Source organism: Microcaecilia unicolor, chromosome 10 (assembly GCF_901765095.1).
Source record: "Microcaecilia unicolor chromosome 10, aMicUni1.1, whole genome shotgun sequence".
In the NCBI taxonomy this organism is placed as follows: Eukaryota; Metazoa; Chordata; class Amphibia; order Gymnophiona; family Siphonopidae; genus Microcaecilia; species Microcaecilia unicolor.
The window spans coordinates 100,718,789-100,740,380 of record NC_044040.1 but is presented as its reverse complement, the minus strand read 5'-3'; the positions used below and the strand labels follow the sequence as shown (position 1 = coordinate 100,740,380).

The following is a 21,592-nucleotide window of genomic DNA, read 5'->3' as shown; positions in this document are numbered from 1 at the left end:
GCTGTTGCGCCGCCGCCAAAATAGATCGCCGGCGAAGTTCGATTATTCCCCTCATAGGAACATTTAGTGAAATTTGAGCATTGTCAAGCCGGGTTCTTCCGGCTTTAGAATGATGTCAGATGCCTTTAGTACATAGGTTCTGCCATTTCCAGCCATAGGAGCATATTAAAAAGAGTATCTTTAGGCACGCTTTTGTTTTCAACAACTGTGGCGCAGTTTATATTTGTTTACAGATTATGTCAAATTCAATCCGGGTCCCTAACGAAGATCTTTTCGAAACCCTGCTGTGTCGGACAACACGGGATTCTGCTAGCGTTCACAAATTTGTCAGTGTTGAAGAGAGTATAACAGCACCCAGAAAAGTTGTGGCTGTCAGGTGTAGTGCATGCACCTGACATCATTGAGATAAGTGTGCCTTTATATACTATAAGTATTGTATTACATTTATGCAAGTTTTGGATCACATTCGTGCAAGTTTCTGAAGACATTTGAAGTAATTGCATTTAGCATTTGGATAGGAGTTAGCATAATATAAGTATTAGATTACATTTATGCAAGTTTTTGAAGTGTCAGAAGCATTTGCATTTAGTATTAAATAAGAGTTAGCACTTTGCTATGAAACTTCTAAGATGTGAACTCTGATATATGAATGAGAGAACAAGTGATGTGTATATGAGAGTGTGTTTGCGTTATGATTGTGGTCATAACCCCTCTCAAACTTACCTTTTTCCTTGTGGTCAGCTTAGCTGGCTTCTGTTTCTTTTGTCTGTCCTTTCTGAGCAGCTGGCTCTCTTTCTCTGTGCTGGCAGCTTCCAGCAGCTGGGTGGACTGAGTTAGCTGTACCTCTCTTTGGGTGTACTGGCTTCAAGTGCTTCACGGTGCTGCATTGGTGTGGGTTGGGCCTCTCTGGGTTTGTGTGCTTTTGCCTAGGTCTAGGGAGTGTGACATCATCAGGGAGGGCCTTGATAAGGAAGTGGTGTTGTTTCCTTCAGGGCCTTTGCAACAGTGGTGTTTGCTTTAGGTAGGGTGGTGCAGTGTGCACTTCTGACTTTGTGTCTAGTTTCCCTGCTTACTTTTGCTAGGGTCCAGGTTAGTGTTAGTGCAGTGTGCACTGGTGTCTGTGTCAGGGCCGTGCCAAGGGTCTCTGGTGCCCCCTGCAGACTATCAGTTGCCCCCCCCCCCCCCCCCACGTGTGGCACAAGATGCAAAGGAAATAGGAGCTGAAAGATGGAGTGCATCTTTGTGGGATTGCTGAACAAATAAAGGGTTTACAACCACTTAGCTTTTCGTGCTTTCATGTTCACGAAATTAGTAATTAAATCTTTGATATCTAACTGGGCACATATATCATTCTCAATAGCAATCATGGCAAGGCTTACAAGCCTTTCTTGTGAAATACTTGATCGCAAATAATTTTTTATGATTTTTAACCGTGAAAATGATTGCTCACCACTTGCCACACTGACAGGAATTGTCAGCAATATTCTTAAAATGATGCTCACATTTGGGAATGCTAAAAAATCATCCTGCACATTCCTTAATCTTCACTTCCCAAACTGTAAAGGTCTGAAATACAAACTAACGCATGCATCAACCTTTTCCTACCTGAGCACACAATTCTGGAACGCGCTGCCGCACAACTTAAAAACGATTTATGAACTAGCTAACTTCCGAATTCTACTGAAGACTCATCTCTTTAACAAGGCATACAACAAGGATCAACAAATATGAACTCCTGTACACATACCCAGAACTGCCTCCACAATATCTACTTGCCAAAATATTAACATGTTTTTTCATCATCACGCTACCCAAGATCCTTTTGCTATTACTAAATGTATATTTTCTTATATAATTCTTATATATTTCTTATTATGTTTGCTGAAAAATACTATCATGTTCTGTCATTATCATGTTACCCAAAATCCTTCTGTTATTACTAAATGTATACCTTCTCATGCATTTCCACTACTCATGACGTATTGTAAGCCACACTGAGCCTGCAAAGAGGTGGGAAAATGTGGGATACAAATGCAACAAATAAATAAATAAAATTATAACAGGGTGCCTATGTGGAAAGTTAAAAAAAAAGGTTAATATTTTATTTCAATTTTCTAAAAGCAACATAACATAGGCACTGTTGTACCTTTCATAAAATAAACACTAAGGATCCTTTCACAAGGCATGCTAGTATTACGCTGAAGATGCTCATATATTTTTGTACTTATTTTGCCATCTATTTTTTTTTTTGGGGGGGGGGGGGGGGTAATGGCTCATTTTGCTTTTTTCCCTGTCTGCCTCTTTGCCTTTCTGTTCCATGATCAGCTTATTTTCCTTTCCTGTGCCCTTGTAGTCTCCTCTCCTTCCTCCCTGATTCTAGCTTGTCCCCCCCCCCCCCCCCCCCCCCCGACCCCAAGGAGAGGGTTGAGAAACACTGCTTTCAAGGTGTAGATTCTCATCTGGATTTTTTTCAGTTCTGCTATTGATTCTTTGTAGGAACATTACCAACACCAGAAAGAAAGTAGGTCCAATGTGACGAAAATATTAATGAGCAGTGTTGCATGCAAATGTATGGAAGGTAAAAACAGTAATAAGTATGTATCACAGGAAATCTTGTGATTTGCACTAATGTTTTGAAAAGTTAACTATATGTCAAGAATATCAACAAGTTGAGGCTCCTATCAATGTTCTCAGAGAACCCTCCCCTGCAAGGTTATTTTTAATATTATTGCATATTTATCTGACTGCCTGTATTCGGATAGCCTGGGGGCAATTTTCAGCAAAATACAGGTAAAACAGTACATAGGAAGCCCTGAATAAAAAAAGAAACAAACCAAAAAACACATCCCTCCCATACACTCAACATCCTATTCGTTATTAAACTTTACATTTACATTTCTAAGTTTTCCATAGGCAGTTCTTAGTCATTTATTCCCTCTCATGTGTCTGGAAGTTCTACTATTCTTCTCTTGCTTGACCCATTATTTGCTTCTGATGCAGGTGATTTTATCCTGCTAGCTGCCACCTCATCTGTGGAATTATCAGAAGAGTATTTCACTGGCTCGCATTCTACCTTACCAATCATTCCTTCTCTGTTCTCACAAATAATTATTTTCTCTCTCTGATCCCCTTTGTTGTTTTCAATATATTCTCCTTCTCTCTCTTATTAGCCTTGGTTCTCTAATCTCTAACTGCTCCTACTGCCTTTTTGGCTTGTGGAACGCAAATTCTCATAACTCTCCACTATACATTGCAATCTCTTCATTTCTCCTCATGGCTCTTACTGCCTGAATAAATTCCATGCGGTTTATGCTTAATCCCTCAGTGGCATGGATAAGAAGCGTCGAATATATAAGGGTAAAATGAGAGGTAGGAAGGTAAATTTTTAACTTTCCTCCAGCGAGTCATCTGGAGAAGAAGAGAGACCAAGAAGACACAAGCCGGTTACAATGAGTACACAGAAGGCACAGGATCAAGTTACTACATTACCTGACTCTTTTTTTTAAGGCTTCCAGATCAGATGCAGCCTGCATGATGCATCCACGACGAGCGAGGCTCCAATCCAAGGCGCGTGTGCGAGCGCTGCACACGGGACGGGAAGGCAGCAGAGCAGCGCATACGCGCCGACGCGCCAACGCGACTTATTTTTTTATTTTTAATACTACACTCGGCCGGCGGCGGCGCCCTTGATTGGCAGGCGCCCCCCTGCCGTGCTTACCCCGCTTACCGGGTTGGCACGGCCCTGGTCTGTGTGTTTAGCTTTCCTGCTTTTCCCTTGTAGTTCCCCTGCTTTTCCCTCTTGATTTGGAAGCATTGCTGTGTGTAGGGCTTTGGAAGCTCTGTTACTGTTAGAAGTACTTCAGGGTTTAGTGTTGTTAGGAACACTACAGATTTTGCTGTTAGAAGTACTCCTGGTGTTTGTGCTGTTGGGAGCATTGCAGTCTTTGCTGTTTGGGTTTTGGTGCTGTAGGAAGCACCTTGTTAGTTTTGTGTCTCGCTTGCTAGGGTAGGGCTTAGGAAACTCCTTGTTAGTTTTGTATCTAGCTTGCTAGAGCAGTGCTTAGGTAGCTTGTTAGTTTTGTGTTTAGCTTGTTAGTGCAGAGCTCTGCTTGTAGCTTGGTGCTTAGTAGCACCTGTGTTAGCTTTGTGTTTAGTTCCCTGCTCTGTTAGTTTAGGGCTTAGGAAGTCCCTTTGTTGAGCAGGGCTTAGGAGCTCCTGTTTAGTATAGGGCTTAGGAAGTCCTTTTGTCAGTTTACTGTTAGGAACACTCCTGCTGGTTTAGGGCTTGGGAGCATGTAGATCAGTTTAGGTTTAGGAGTACTTCTGTTTCCAGTCCTGGTCCCTGTGTCATCCGGTTTCCGGTAAATCCTGCCGGCCACTCAAACCCAAGGGCTCAACCCTTGGGGGGGTAGTGGCCAAGCGCAGGTGAAGCTGTATGGACCAGTCCAGTGTGCTCCAGTCCAGTGTGTGTGTGTTCCAGTCTGGTGCACTCCAGTCCAGTGTGTTCTGGTCTGGTGTGTGTTCTAGTCCTGTGTCCTCCAGTCCTGGGAATTGCAGTCCAGTGTTCCAGTCCTGTGTCCTCCAGTCTGGGGGATTCCAGTCCATGTGTTCCGGTTCGCTGGGCAGTGCCTGCAGTCCCTGCCGGTGTGCTTGCCCAGTGTTGGTTGGTGGATTTTGCATGCTCCTGTCGCTCCTTGGCAGCAGCCCAAGGGCTCACGTTTGCTCCAGAGCCCGGCCCCGCGGGCTCTGAACCTGAGAACCTGACAGAATGCATGTATGTGTGAGTGCTTTCTTTTTACGAGGTCATGGATAGATAGATTCAGCTTGTTAAGAAGAATATTTGCGTTGATATTGGTTTGTTATTGGTTTGTCACTCAGTTGGATTGGGAGCACTAAAGTTTGCTCATATTCACATATTGATCTATTACTCAATGAGATATCTATGATAACTGAGTACTCTTTTAATTATATAACACTCACAGTATCAGTCTTGAATTTCCACAATTTCTTATTTTCAATATTAATTTATTTACTATCCTCCTTTGATTTAAACATTATACATACTGTTTCTTGTTTGCTCTAAATTGTGTGCATTATCATTTTAATACCACATTTTTCTAATGTATCTCATTCACTCTCTCATTCATACTTCCTTAAACCAACCAGGTCTAGTACATTCTTCTCAACAGTATCTTCCCAGCTATCCAAAACTTAAACACAAGTCCTTTTAGTTCACATTTGCAATGATTATCAGTTCAAACCTCCCAATGTCTCTGCCTTCCCTGCAGGGGATTAATGACTGTGCTTCAAAACCGCTTTTCAAACAGCGTGTCTCTTTGATATTCTAGTGAGCGTCCTCAGGGGCTTCACACTGCACACAGAAGTGGAGTGGGGCAATCTATAAAGGTAGCTACAGCGGGGTGGCCGGTGTTGTTATTTGTACTGATGAAGTTGCATTAGCGACGTCATTTCTGACATCCTGTGGAGGTGTCCATCTTGGCGTACGCCCGCAGTTAAGTGCATTTGCTGTTCTAAGGTGAGAAAGAAAGTGTACATAATGTGTCCACGAAAGTGGGAAAGAGTTAGTTGTATTTCAGTACTGTTATGCTTGTTTTGTTCACTGTGTGCAGTGTGAAGCCCCTGAGGACGCCTTGTGCGAAATGCGTTGGGCTGGAAAGAACTGAGATGTGGATTTGATAAGGTGGAAAACCAGGCTGGAAAGGACTGAGATGTTAACTTACTGTGGTGGAATACCTAATTCTACGGGGATCAAGCAAGCAATTTGAGGAAAGATACGACGACGAGGTCTAGCAACATCGCTCACTAGAATAACAAAGAGACACGCTGTTTCAAAAAAGCGGTTTTGAAGCACAGTCATTAATCCCCTGCAGGGAAGGCAGAGACATTGGGAGGTTTGAACTGATAATCATCGCGAATGTGAACTAAAAGGACTTGTGTTTAAGTTTTGGATAGCTGGGAAGATACTGTTGAGCAGAATGTACTAGACCTGGTTGGTTTTAGGAAGTATGAATGAGATACATTAGAAAAATGTGGTATTAAAATGATAATGCACACAATTTAGAGCAAACAAGAACCAGTATGTATAATGTTTAAATCAAAGGAGGATAGTAAATAAATTAATATTGAAAATAAGAAATTGTGGAAATTCAAGACTGATATTGTGAGTGTTATATTCACATATTGGAGATTTTCAATGATAGAGAAACTTATCCACCCTCAAGGAATAGCCTTCGACCTCAAGGTGGCAATTACTCTTGAGACTTTCTCCTTTTCACATATTAATTTTACTTTATTCTTTTATTAGTGGTTTTCTAGAAACTTTCTACCCATGACCTCTTAAATTGTATTAAAACCCTGGTTCGCTGTATCGATTGATGGTTTATATACCAGTGGTATAGTTGGGAATTACATTTCTGGTATGAGGTATAGCCTGTTAAGGCGTAGATCTTGAGGACCTCAGAGGCGCTTGCTGAGAAATAAGTTGCAGAGAAGGAAAGCGGTCACTGTGGCATGAACTCTTCCCATGCAGTGAGGATGTCGATGCAGGGGAGGTGTTGGCAGAGTGCCTGGAGAGAGAAAGATGCACATGCTTCTTAGGTTTTTTACGCTGCAGGTCCCTCGATGTATATGGCACTGATGAGGAGGAGGTAAAGTCCTTATGCAGTCTTGGTGCTAAGTTCGATGTTGGACATTCTCAATGTTGCATCAGCGCACCCTATGTTGATGCTGACACTGATGCAGGTTCTTTGTCTAAAACCAAATCCTATGCCATGCTCAATGCTGATGCAGAGCCAAAAAGATTTTCACCTTGGACTCTGTTGACCCAAGCACTGAACCCACCAGTTATTGGGGTCTGTGTCTGAAATAGTCCTATTGCATCGAGTACAGTTCTTAAAGCCACTCGGCACCCTTGTTGACATGGAGAGAAAAATGTCTGATGTGTGGTCAAAGGCTCAATGGCCCGGACAGCTCGAGTAGTTCCATACCCAAAAATGGTCGATCTCCCCAGCCAAAAGAAGGGCTCAAAGGCCGAAAGAGAAAAAAAATGAAAAAAAAATTGGAAAACAAATTAATTAAAAAAATGAGAAAATATAGCCCAAAAAAGGGAAAGCACCAAAAGGAAAAGTTTGATGCGCTGAGTAGAGATTAGAAACCAAACCTCTCTACTCCATGGAAAACACTAGACTGCTGGTCCTGCACTTGAGTGTCAGACAGGAAGGCATCCGTTCATGTGCAATGGGAGCACTGCCTCTAAGTAACAGTGCACTATGGCAGTATCTGTACCGGGCTCCACGGATGATTTCACCCACATGTGAGAATATTATGCCTGCTTGTCCTCAGAACATTCACGCAGAAGTGCTAGTATTCAATAAACCATAGTGCACAAATGGTGCTTACATTTAGGTGCCAAGATTATAGAATTAGGGGGTAAATGTAAATATATATAAAATCATTATTTTGCATTGAAGAAAATGTTTATCTTTATCAATAAAACTGTTGGAGGATTAAGGTATTTATTATTTAATCTTCATAGTATTGAATTTTGTTTCTTTCCATTCCTTTGGTTTTTAGACTTCCAGCTCTTCCCAGCTCTTCTCCTTCAAAATCCATTCCAATCCCTCAGCCCTTTCGGCCAGTTGATGATGATCATCGGAATCAGTTTGGACAGCGGGATCGGTCATCCTCAGCACCAAATGTCCACATCAATGCCATCGAGCCAGTTAATATTGATGTTAGTATCTTTGGCACTGTGTTTTCATTGCAGCAGGACACTATGACCTGCTTAAAATAGCTGGATAAGAATGGATAAGAGACAAATATGGTATAGAAAATAAAAAAAAAGGGATATGAGACAATAGACTGTACACTGACTTGGGGAATAGAGAGTATATTATTAATTATTCTTTTTTTTTTTTTTTAATGACTAGTCCAGTGGTTCCCAAACCTGGTCCTGGAGGCACCCCAGCCAGTCAGAATTTCAGGATATCCATAATGAATATTCATGAGTGAGATTTCTTCCACTGCATGCAAATCACTCTCATGAATATTCATTGTGGATATCCTGAAAACCTGCCTGGCTCCAGGATCAGGTTTTGGGAACCACTGACTGTTTTGCTATTATGTATGCATGGAATACATTTTTTTGTCTTATTTTATTTTTAGGACTTGATTAGAGATCAGACTCTCCAGCAAAGTGAAATTTGTAAGTTTTTCTATGTATATATTTGTGTTTGGTAACTGGGATATTCTTGTGCAGCAATGAAAAAAGGGTGTTGAAATGGTAAAGAATCTGTGTTTTTGAGGTTTTTTAGTGAGGGAATCAGTAGAAAGGGACCATGGTTCACCAAAGAAGTAGAAGAAAATTGCGTTTAAAAAATATACTTCAACAATCGTATGGTACTTGCTGCTGAATACACTTCTAAGTCTTAAAGTTGGCAAGTAATGTGTCCACAATAAATTAATTGTCAAACTGTGATGGTTTAACGGAGGAAAACACTTCAGATGCTCGGCTTTCTGTATATGGTGTATTAATACCTTGTGAATGCCGGGCAAGCTTCCTCATCAGTCAGAAAAACCTCTGGTTTTTGCAATCAGTGTTAAATCAATTAATACAACGTTTTGATCTATTAACAAGGTATACACCATATACAGAAAGCCGAGCATCTGAAGTTTTTTCCTCTGTTAAATCATCACAGTTTGACAATTAATTTATTGCGGACACATTACTTGTCAACTATAAGACTTAGAAGTTTAAAAAGTATAGACAGACTTGTAGTCTCAAGTAGGAAGATAGGCCGAATTTTCTTGAAAAATAAAGGGAAACAGGAAAGACTATTCAAATAGGGGAGTATATTACCCAATTATTAAAACAGGGGATAAAATGTTTTAGGTATATAAACAAAACTAGGAAGACATATAGAGGAATTAGAAAAAAAAAGGGAAGTAAAGGATGTAAGGGTCCTTTTACTAAGCTGCAGCAAAAGTGGCCTTAAGGTGCCACTTTTGGAGGAGTGGCCTAGTGGTAGTGCAGTGGATTTGATCCTGGGGAACTGAGTTCAATTCCCACTACAGTTCCTTATAACTTTGGGCAAGTCACTTAACCCTCCATTGCCCCAGGTACAAAATAAGTACCTGTATATGTAAACCGCTTTGAATGTAGTTGCAAAAACCTCAGAAAGGCGGTATATCAAGTCCCATTTCCCTTTCCCTTACACGTGTCTTTCCCATGTACTAAGAGTATTTTTCTCACAGCTTAAAATGGCTGATTTGCTATTTTTTGTATTAATAGTCATGTGCTTATGTTGTCATTAGTGTGTGGCCATTTTAAAAAATTACCATGTGAGCACTTTTTACTACCCATTTTGTAGTCCATAAGTGCTCATGTGCTAACTAGTTTGCATGCAGTCATGTAAATGCACTAACTAGTTAGCACATGAATGCCTACTCTCTGCCCATGGCAAACCTCCTTAAAAAAATGTATATTTTTGTAGTGTGCAATTAGCATGCACATAGTTTGGCATTACCACAGGACACCTGAGTTAATCCCATGGTATACAAAACTCACAAATAACTCTTTGCCTGCAAAGAATTAAGAAAGAGGACACATCTGCGTTCAAGCTGGATTTGAACAAATGAGTCTCAACTGCCTGGGGCAGGTTTCAAGTTTAACTGTAAATAATTCCAACAGGGCTTCTCTCATCAGCTCGGTGTGGCAAACTACAAATACAATATTAGGAAACAACTCTCCCCCCAAAAGGGGGGGGGGGAGAAAACCCACTATTGAAAAAAGCTGTCCCACACTACATCAAAGTGCAAAAATTACAAACACTGGCAGTGTCCTCTTTACCTAATCTTATAATAATGTACCAAAAAATATATAGTTCCATTGGATTAAAAACAGGGCATGCCCAACAAAAACTTACCTGACAGTTTGTATTTTCATCTGATCCTCAAGTCTCTTCCAACCGCTCTATACAATCAAAGGCAGCCTTGATGTAGATCCATAACCCCAACAAAGGCCCCCTTGTTTCATGACCATTTTGCACTTTGATATAGTGTGGGATAGATATGGCCTATCTCTTACTTGGAAAAAAAACCTCATATGCTTAAGCTACCTAGTTTGGGAATTGGAAGGAAAGATATAAATAGGGGTGAGAATTTGGTTGAGCAATACTCAAAGTGGTAGTTAATCGGTTCTACTCTAGTGAAATCATGCATTTTTTTGGGAAGAAGTCCATGGTTTATATATGTTTACATTTATTGTTATGTTTATTTTTGACTTGCTATGGCCCCAATTTGAGAACAAGTCTAAGTGGAGTACAATACATTAAAAGTATTTTCAAAGACAGAAAAGAACTCTATTAAAACAGGAAAGATATGGATCTGCCGAGGACTACAGATCAAGAGCGGTCGAAGTTAAGCGCGCCCATAGACAAAGAGGAGGTCGCATGGGTCATCAAACAGAGTGTTTTGGGAAAAGCGCCAGGGCCGGATGGACTGAGTAATGAGTTTTATAAACTATTGCAAGGTGATATTAGCTCGGTGCTGGCAGACGTGTTTCAGGGTTATGTTCATCAGGGACAGTTACCACCTCATCTGAATACTGCACAAATCATAGTTCCGGGGAAGCCGGAGGACAAACCGGAATCATATCGTCCTATCTCACTGCTAAACACCAAGGTGAAACTATTGGCTAAGATACTTGCTAATAGATTGGCAAAGATTCTGCTATCATTGTGGTGTTAGAGCCTCAAGTGGGATTCACAAGGGGGAGGGTAACAGCCAAAAACATGAGACGGATTCTAGTGGCTTTGGAAAAACTTAGCTCCGCAGGAACCCCAGCTCTACTTATCAGTTTTGATGCTGAAAAAGCTTTCGACAGGGTAGACTGGGGATTCCTGTTTGGGGTATTACAGGCGTACAGGATAGAAGGTTGGTTCCAACAAGCAATACAGACGCTTTATACGGACCCGACAGCAAGAGTGTATGCCAATGGACTGGTCTCAGATAGATTCCAGATTCAGAGGGGGACCAGACAGGGATGTCTGCTCTCCCCCTTGTTGTTTGTCCTAACCTTGGACCCGTTGTTGAGGGAGATACAACTCAATCCTGATGTGAAAGGGGTACATGTAGGAAGTTCCATCTTCAAGACTGCAGCCTTTGCAGACGATCTGTTGGTGCTCGTGACGGAACCTAAAAGCTCCTTGGGCAACCACATGGGGAGAGTCTGGATGAGTATGGGGATTTCTCCGGATTTAGGTTGAATATCTCAAAATCGGAAGCCCTGGCAAGTTCTCATACGGCGGCTGTGGGGGGATGGGTTTCCTCTGAGATGGGTAACTACCTCATTTAGATACTTAGGGATACAATTGACCATGGATACGTCAAAGTTATATGCCATTAATGTATCCAAGCTGCTTCGAGAGACAAGGGAACAGCTGGCGATGTGGGCCACCCTGCCACTGTCTCTGTTGGGACGCTTACATCTTTTTAGAATGATGGTCTTACCTAGGTGACTGTATGCATTACAGACCTTACCATTGTGGCTACTAAAAAAGGATCTTGAAACGCTTTGGAAACTGGTAGTGAAATTTTGCTGGGGTGGAGGGAAATCAAAAATGAGATGGAAGTATTGATAGGGGCACAAAGGTTGGGAGGACTGGGACTTCCGGATTTCAGGAGATATAATCAGGCTTGTTTGCTTAGACATTTGCGGATTGGATGATAGGCACAGAAGATTATACTGATGTGAGGCTCGATGAAGAATATTTTCACCCATGGCACTTGTCATCCCTGTTACATACTCCCAGGAGTGACATGCCGGAGGGAGTCCGTGGGAGTTTGTTGCTCAAATCTTTGCTGCATTTGTGGAGGACGGTGCTCTCCCTTTGGGGACAGAACAGCAATAGCAGCGTGTGGTTGCCCCTGGGAGGGAATGTCTCATTTAGACCAGGAGATGACAACGCAATTTTTCGATCCTTGCTGGAACACATCTCTTCAACAAAGCCTACTAAAGACATCCTTAATAAATCATTCCTCAAACTACTCAGGTGCATCAAAAACACCTCTCACAACACCTTACCTAGCACGTTGCATCTAAATCACCTACCTTCAGCCTATTATCGACTGTATTTAAGATCATGTAATGACTGCATCATAACAACACTCTGTAAGCCACATTGAGCCTGCAAAAAGGTGGGATAATGTGGGGTACAAATGCAATAAATAAATAAAATTCATTGGAAAGCCTGATAACCGAGGAGGGGACGCTAATGTCGTATAGGGAATTCTCTGCAAAATGCGGGCAGGGGGCATCCACGTGGTTTGCATATGAGCAATTGCCCTACTATGTAAAATCCCTGCCCAGTGATAGTTTACGCCCACGGTTTGGGAGGCAATTCCGAGAGTTACTTGAAGGTGATGCGGTGGGCCAAATATCGGTTTTATGATAGGCTGAGCAGGCTGTCGCTGACAAGGGATGTGACGGAGGTCGCAAATAGGTGGAGTATAGAGTCGGGGAAAAAATATTTCGGCAACCCTAGTACTGGCAGCCCTATGGAACACTATGAATGTGGTGTATGGGACGGAGCTACAGGAGTGTCATTTCCGAACTATCCACAGAGCCTATTTCTCTCAGCGGCAAGCTTTTCGTGCAGGAGTAGTGGATATACAATATTGTAGAAAGTGTAAGTGGATGGAGGCAAACTTTTTTCATGGCATTTGGCAATGTAGGTCGATTTCCCTATTTTGGACGATGATTGAACGTTACCTGAGTACAGTGTTGGGGCGGAGAATCACGATCACTTTTGAAAGAGCAATATTTGGTGCACCTAGCCTGTGGTTGGGAACAACAAAGGGGAAGAGTATGTTTCTTAGGAAGGCATGTATATTAGGGAAGAAATGCATCCTTTCTTGTTGGACTCAGGATTGCCCACCTTTTTTCTGGCATTGGAGGAATAGGCTATATGAACTGCTAACCTGGGAAGCCAGAGGGGCAGATTTGTTGCCGGAAAGGCAGCGGAGGTTCCTTGCAGTGTGGGGTGTTTTTCTAGACGACATTTCACCAAGGGCACGGAGTCACATTTTGAACACGCTTCCATGGAATAAATAAAGCTTAACATAAACTCTTAGGTAGTGCTGTGGGGGGAAAGGGGGGGGGGGGGCTAGGGGTAGGGGCAGGGGGATGGGAGACTGAGGGGGTACTGAAACTAAAGGGAATGGCACAAGGGGAAGGGGTAAAGGGAGTTGTGCATTAGTTGTAGTTCTGATTTTCAGGTTCACACCCATGAGAGGGAAGGTTTTATAGTTGGGGACCAGTGTTGAACATTACTCTTGCTGAACAGTTGCTACACTCACAGTTGATTGCTGGGGCAAGGAGAGATATGGGAAGTGCTACCTGGTTAATAATCTCAGCTCTCCAATGGAATTGGCGGCTGCATTTATGCCCAGATGGCTGGTAGTAAAGCCCAGTAAAGGCTGTCGCAGCGGTTACCTGGGAAGTACCCTGGGACATTAATAATCGGTGACATGCAAAGATCTGGTATTGGCAGCACACTGTGCGTAAGCGACAGCACTTCTAATTTGGGAGGGAGGGGAGGGGACATGTTAATTTAAAAGTTGATGGCAGTTTTCCCAGTTGGAAAGAATTTGTTTATTATGACATTGATGTAACAGTTCTTTGACTGAATGAATATTGTCCTTGTTGGTCATCAATAAAAAATTGTTGAAACATAAAACAGGAAAGATACAATAACAGCTTACAAAATAAGAAAATAGAATATTAAAGGTGATGGTGTCTGCATATGCCCTCTATCCTCCAGCATTATCCACTGTAATAATAATTTTAAAAAATCAACTTGTTAAAAAGCAAGGTAGAACAAATGTGTCTTAATGTTACATCTAAAGTTCTGATAAGATAATTCCACTCGGACTGCTAAAAGTAGATTGTTCCAATAAAATGGGGCTAGGGCATAGGTGCCCCACATAAGAGGCTTGGGGAGGCTAAGCCTCCCCAGCCCAACCATTACCTTCCCCTGCCTCCTTCTCAAATTTGGTGCAGGGAAGAAGTTCGTCGTCAGAACAATTACAAAACTGTATCTTCCTGTTGACGCCGCCACCCTCTCAGTTCGTCGCCTGCTGACTCACAAACTACTGGGACCTTAAGGCTCCTTCCCCAGCAGTTCCGGCTCTGCCAGAACCTCCCCTTGTGTGATGAACTTCCTGCTGCCCCCTCAGTTTTTTTTTTTTGTTACATTTGTACCCCGCGCTTTCCCACTCAAGGCAGGCTCAATGCAGCTCACATATTGTATACATGTACTTATTTGTACCTGGGGCAATGGAGGGATAAGTGACTTGCCCAGAGTCACAAGGAGCTGCCTGAGCCTGAAGTGGGAATCGAACTCAGTTCCCCAGTTCCCCAGGACCAAAGTCCACCACCCTAACCACTAGGCCACTCCTCCTTAAGGTCACCTGACTCACAGGGACCTTAAGGCTCCTTCCCCAGCAGTTCCAACTCTGCCAGAACCTCCCCCTGTAACTGCGATGCACTTCCTGCTGCACTTCCGTTCCGGTGGCAGAGCCTCGCTGTGACTGTGAGCCTGCCTGAGTGTTGCAGCACGTGGCTCCACTATTTACAGTCAGTTACCGACCGAGACAGGGAGGGAGCGGAGGCAGCAGCAGATCGAGCAAGTGCCGAAGAAGCGGGTAAATGTTGAGGGGGAGGAGTATTTGGGTCTCTTATTTATTGCTTTGCTTTGCTTTTGCTTAACTGAGAGGGGGGGCAATGTTGGATTGGGGCAGAGAGAGAGAGGGTTTATAAGTCAAAATAAAAATAAATGTTTTGGTTCATGCAGATCCTTTTGTTTAAACATAACTAAATGGGCTATAAGCCCCTAATACAGTCCATTGGTTTTCTTATATTTTGCCTTTGCTGAACAGGGAGGAGGGGCAAGACACTGGGGCAATGTTGGATTGGGGCACAGAGAGAGAGAGGGTTTATAAGTCAAAATAAAAATAAATATTTTGTTTCATGCAGATCTCTTTTGTTTAAACATAACTAAATGGCCTATAAGCCCCTAATGCAGTCCATTTTGTTCTTGTGATGACTTATACTGTGCCAAAATTGAAAACTCTTATCTCTGTCTGGTCATTAATAAAAGAGCTTGTTGTGAACGCTATCCACCCTAAAAGGCTGTTCGTGCATAGTGTTTTGCGGTTGAAGGATTGGTATAAGGTGATGGTTCTTGAGCCAAATGGCAAATTTATCCAGACATGTTTGCACAGGATTCAGATTTATGGCTGTATCGTCAGTGTAATGTACAAGGAGAATGTCATCTGCATAATAATAAGCTGATCTCTCTATATAAAACGCACCTCCAACGTTCTATGAAGCCTCCACAAGTCCTAACGTTCTAAATGCATGGTGGTGAAACCACAATTTGTCCAAGAGTGTTTGCCACGCCCTCGCGTCAAACGTGATGACGTACAGGGCAGAGCAATGGCACTGAACCAATCGCAACGCTCCACCCTCTACGTCATCAAGTTTGACGCGAAAGCGGGGCAGACATCGATCTACACCACCAGGGAGACCAAGGGACGGAGCTAGGAGGAGAGGCTAGCCGAGGAACGCACCTAGGGAGAAACCAGAGAAGGGTGGTGACCAGGAGACTAAAGGCAGAGAGAATGAACTCCCCCACCCCCTTTCCTATAATCATGGAAACCATCTCGATCAGGTACTTACCAGACCTGATTGAGAGGAATGGTTGCGGGGGGCCAGGGGAGAGTGCATAATCGCTGCCACATCAAACACCCCCTCCCCCGCCCTGAGGCACATCGACCACCCCCCACCACCAACATCAACACCCTCGCCACCCCCCTCCCACTGGAAACGCTGTGTGGCTGCTGCTGGCCCCTTCCCCATACCAGCGACAGTGCACAGTTTCAGCCCTTTGCCTTGCCACCCCCCACCCCCCAGGGTCACAAGCGCTCACCCCTCCACCCCCCCCCCCCCCCCCAGTATGCCGTTGACATTCCTGACACAAAAGAATTATTACGACTTCAAGACAAGGCGTTGGCTCTTTGGCACATCTTCTCTCGCTCTCCCCTGGCACTTGCTAAGTCCACCAGTATGTGGGAAGACCGGAAGGAGGGGCGGGGCCAAGGAGACTGAGGGGCGGAGCAAGGAGAGGCTAGCGGAGGGGCGCAGCTAGGGAGAAACCAGAGAAGGGCAGAATCCTGGAGACTAAAGGCGGAGAGAATGGTCTCCCCCACCCCCTTCCTATAATCAAGGAAACCATCACGATCAGGTACTTCCCAGACCCGATTGAGAGGAAAGGTTGCACGCAGGTAAAGCACAGTCTTAAAACAGGGGAAGCTGAAATGTCAAAAGTTTGAAATCGAGCTCACTGCAGCTTCTAATCATCAAGCTCCAGAGCTCTTGCACATCGGCACCATCTCTTACTGGAGATGCTAATCTGAATCATGCTGTCTGATCGTCACCACCGCAGAAGATCACGTTTAAAAAAAACAGTCGGTGTTCTACAAACGAAAACTCTAGAATAACTTCAAAAGCCTGCTTCAGCGGGGGGTGGGGGGGAGGAAACGCGGTGCACACACAAGAGAGGGGGGTGGAACGGGGTCCAGAGACCAGAGGGGGAGGGGGGGGGGGCATCAGACCCCAAAGGGAGAGGGCCTGTCCTGAACCCGGGGGAAATGGGGTCCTCACAAAAGAGAGGGGGGGGGGTGGAACGGGGTCCTGAGAGGGGGGGGGGAAACGGGGTCCAGAGACCAGAGGGTGAGGGGGGTTGGGAGGGTCCTCAGCCCTCAAAGGGGGAGGGGTGGTCCTGAACCCTCAGAGGGGGAGGGACCAGGGGGTCCTGAAACCAGAGAGGGGAGGGGGGCCTCAGCCACTCTCACACACTCTCTCGGTCTCATACACGCTCTTGGTCTCACAGAGAGTCTGTGTATCGCACACATACTCTTTCACACTCTCTCTGTCTCACACACACTGTATCTGTGTGAAGCACAAACTCTCTCACACAAACTGTGACTCACATATGCACTTGCACACCCTCATTCTCACACACACACTCTCTCTCACAGACACACTCGCATCCAGACTCACTCTCTCTCTGACACACACACACTCTCACAAACACAGTTGCACCCACTCTCACTCTGTCACACACACACACACTTGCACATTCACTCTCTCTCACACAGTCACTCTCACAGACACTCTAACATACACACTCAGCGGAAAACCTTGCTAGCGCCCGTTTCATTTGAGCCAGAAATGGGCCTTTTTTACTAGTATTCCATAAGACTGTATCGTAGTTGCCAGTGGACTGTATTAAACAGAACTGGGGACAAAATGGAACCCTGGAATACACTCCATTTTAATGCATGTAAACAAGATGTTGAATCCTGTTTTGTTACAGCAAAGTATATATGAGAATTGTTGCAGGAGCAGGGAATGATCGACCAAATCAAAGGCTTCTGACAGGTGAAGAGATATTAATAGTGTGATGGAACCTTGATCTAATTTACTATTCAGTTCACTCAGGAGAGAAACCAGAGTTGTTTCAATGGTGTGATTAGTATAAAAAGCACATTGATGAGGATGTAGCACAGAGGTTTTCAACCCAGTCCTCGGGGCACACTCAGTCAAATGGGTTTTCAGGATATCCCCATTGAATTCAGTGGTAAGATGCTGGAGAACATGGATCCCTATCCGGTTTTAAAAGTTCAATAATTTGGGCCAGATGAACAGACTCTGTCAGAAAACCATTTTGTACTATTTGTGTAAACATCCTTAATAATGAGGGCCCCACCTGATCCTGTAAGATCTTATAGAACTCGACCCTAAACCAATCTGGTCCAGGTGCCTTGTTATGTGGGTTACTACTAAGAGCTAAAGCTAGCACATACTGGCTGAATGGTGCATTCAACATTGCTGCCTGAGAGGGAGAGACCCTAGGAAGTGTAATATCCTATATAATAATTCTCACCTTCAACGTTCTGAGGCTGCCTGGGACCGTGGCTTCCGCTGGAGGTGGTCTGCTTCATGGAGTAGATCAAAGTGACGTCAGCAGCAAACAGCGACCCAGGCAGGGGGAGGAGTAACAGCCAGGGGGAGGAGTAGGCAGCAGCAAACAGCAACCCAGGCAGAGGGAGGAGTAGGCAGCAGCAAACAGCGACCCAGGCAGGGGAGGAGTAGCAGCCAGGGGGAGGAGTTCCCTACTCCTCCCCCTGCCTAGGAATTGCACCAGACTGGCTGCCAACCTCCCGAACCACACGCTCACACTAACCGCCCTCAAAAAACTGCCGTCGCCCTCCCTCTCCTCTCCAAGTCCGGATTCGGACTGTCGGAGAGGACGAAGAGGGAGGGCGGTGAGACGGCAAGCGAGAGGCTGCACCAACTGTCCAATGTGGAGGAGGCGGGTGAGGGATCAGAGCGGGGGTCGGGGTCCACACGGAAGAGGGGGGAGGGAAAGACCAGCGGATCCGACTCCAGCGCGTCCGTCATCTCCGTTCACTCACAACAAAGCAAGCAAACCTATGAGATGCTGCAGGACATTTAATAGACAGGAGTGGAAGAGAGCACAGCAAGTCTACGGTAAGCAAGGAAGCCCATTGGTTAATCTCTGTTTCCACTCCCCTACGCAGCCCTCATTGGCATACACTCAAAAACAAGCAAACCTAGGAGCTGCTGCTGCACATTGTCATTTTAAAATTGTTGATAGTGCCTTAAAACGTCAAGGACAAAAGGAGGGGGGAGACAGACAGACCCTGCAACTGGGAGGGAGGGATGGGAGGAGTGGGGGAGGGAGGGGGCAGGGGGGGAAACAGGGAGGACCCTGCAACGGGGAAACAGGGAGGAAGGAAGGAAGGGAGGGAGGGATGGAGGGGGGACCCTGTACCTGGGAAAAAGGGAGGGAGGGAGGACCCCCTACAACTGGGAGGCAGGGGGGACCCTGACAACTGGGAGACAGACCGTGGGGGATGATGACCCTGGAATTGGGAGGGAGGGTGGACCCTGGCACATACTCTCATTCTTACACACTCGCACCCAGTCTCACTCTCTCTCTGTCACACACACACACACACACACACTCGTACTTTCACTCTCTCTCACACTATCACTCTCACACACACTCACTCAAACATACACACTCCCAGGAAAACCTTGCTAGCGCCCGTTTCCTTTAAAACAGAAAGGGGCCTTTTTTACTAGTTTTCTAAATAAAGTGAGCTATCCAGAGTGTCCTCATTGGGGGCTGCATATAGCTTTTCATAATAATCTACTATAATAAAAAGCACCGCCAATGTTATGAAGCTCTCTCCGTGGCTTCAGTGAAGGGTTCGTAATGGTGTCACATCTCTCTCTGCCCCACCCTCGCGTTAAAACGTGATGACATTGAGGGCGGGCCCCCCTCACGTCAAAACGTGATGATGTCGAGGGCGGATAATCAGAAGGCAGGACAGAGGGAACCAACTCACCTCCAACATTCTGAAGCTGAATCCGTGGACGGCCAGGGCTTTCAATAACGCCGCCACTTCGACTGAGCTAATCTGGGGACACAGTACAATCGCTGGGTGGTGATTATAATGGGTCCTGCTAAAACAGCCTGGGCAGCGGAAGCCATGGACTTTCTACTATCCAAAAAAGTATTGCATGTTCCCTCTAAATACTTACAGTAATTACCCTGACCTTGTATCTGCTCATGACCGTTTTACACAGTCTGGGCAGTAGCAAGTTCCACAATTTGAAAGAAACCCAGTATTCAATAGATATAGTAAGATAGTTTATTAGCATCAGCATCTTACCCAAAAGTTGTACAGGCAAATCAGGCAGTCATATGGTGGAACAGCATTTCAAGACTCGTCCACTCTCTCTAGCCTTCTGGAGTCTTCTTCAGCCTTCTGCACCCCTCTGCCTTCTGAAGTCTTCTGTAGCCTTCTGATCTAATACCCTCTAGGCTGCCCTTTTTATACCATTTTCGCCCTATTCATTCCAATGGACCCTAGCTTTCTCCCCAGAGCTCTTGGCTCTTTTCAGTTGATAAGAATTACTTCATATGTTCCCAAACTCTAAGTATAAACAAAATATGTTCAGGACAACATCTGTGAAGAAATGACTTCACAGATCATTTTGCCCTCCTCAGCTCCCCCTCCCTCTACTTGCACCTGACCCACTACTAACTTGCATTAGCCAAAACATCTTCGCTCATGACTTCTCACAGGTGCCAGTCCCAGCATTGTTGACAAGAGCAAAGTCCCCCTCCCTTGTCAGCTCTCTGGGAACTCACTTCAGCTTGTGCTGCAGTGAAATGTATTTTGTATCAGAGATGATTTTTGATTTTAAGAGGCCTACCTCTTAGCTTGAGCCATTGGCCAGTATTTCACTGAGAGCAAGTGACAATATATTTCTACATTCCCCTTTTGCCGGGCCCCCTCAGGAAGGGCCGGCACACATGACTACTAGTGTGCGTGGCCATCCTTTCCAGAGGGCTCCTAGAGTCCTGTGGGGGAGATGTATAGGGTTGAGGTGACATGGGTGATCTGACATAGTGAGGGGCAAGGCCATAGCGAGAGTCAGCATGTGGATACATAATTATATGCTGGATTAAATGCAGCGTTGGGATTCCCCATTTACCATAACCAACCCAAGGGGCCTAACTATCCTATACCTACCCCTCTGGGGCGGAGTGAGACTTGGAAACGTGAGAATTCAACTAAGTATATATGTCATACAATGGAATCAACAAATTTGAGTGTATGATTGCAATCAACTAATATATCATTATTACAAAGCTGATCATTAGTCAAACTTTGTGTAAATATAGCTAAAAAAAAACTAGTAGTATTAGGGAAGAAATATTTCATTGTATCATTTAAAAAGGATTTATATTGGCCAAATACAAACTTACTAGGGTAATGAATAACTACTGCAGGTTAAACAGCAGTCTTATAATTATGAGCAAGATAATGGCAAAACTCTGAGTGTAATAGATTTTGATCGTATATGAAGGCACTGTTGAGTTATAGTGTTTTTGGAAAATACATAGGAACCTAATCTTCTCTTTCCTTTATTCCAGCAATAAGCTCGGTATCAGCCATAAGGTGTTCATACAGGATATAGTGGCCTGTAGGTTCATTCTTGCTTAAAACAGTTGCAACTAACTGTTGTACTAAACTTTTGATACAGGGTGTTATACAGCAACTGAGAAATACAAAAGTTTTCCCTAGCATGGTGAACATTTGTATAACATTAACAGTGCATAAGACAGCTTGTGATATAAAGGGATAATTCAGTGAAAAGAACAGAATCTTTTGGAAAAGTTCACAATGTGTAGTTTTAAAATGTAAGCAGCTAGAAATAGGTAATTCAAAGTCACTTAAAATTTCATTGATCTGATAGGTAGACAATCTTGGCATCAGAGTATTTCATAAGTCAGTGTAGGTGGTTCAGGTATTGTGAAACAGCAGTCTGTATACTGTTGAAAGATTCACTCGGGCAGGCTCACTCAGGCAGGCAGGGGATCAATGGAAGACATCATGTTGCATCTAG

At 44.3% G+C, this 21,592-nt stretch overlaps 1 protein-coding gene across 1 annotated transcript in view; it reads left to right on the top strand.

Annotated features, from left to right (window-relative positions):
- Nucleotides 1–21,592, top strand: part of BRAF (B-Raf proto-oncogene, serine/threonine kinase) — a 1,688,602-nt gene that overhangs the window by 343,028 nt on the left and 1,323,982 nt on the right. The window contains exons 6-7 of the mRNA XM_030216338.1: nt 7,594–7,753; nt 8,185–8,224. Coding sequence (XP_030072198.1) covers nt 7,594–7,753; nt 8,185–8,224 — 200 coding nt within the window. The remainder of the gene's footprint in view (nt 1–7,593; nt 7,754–8,184; nt 8,225–21,592) is intronic.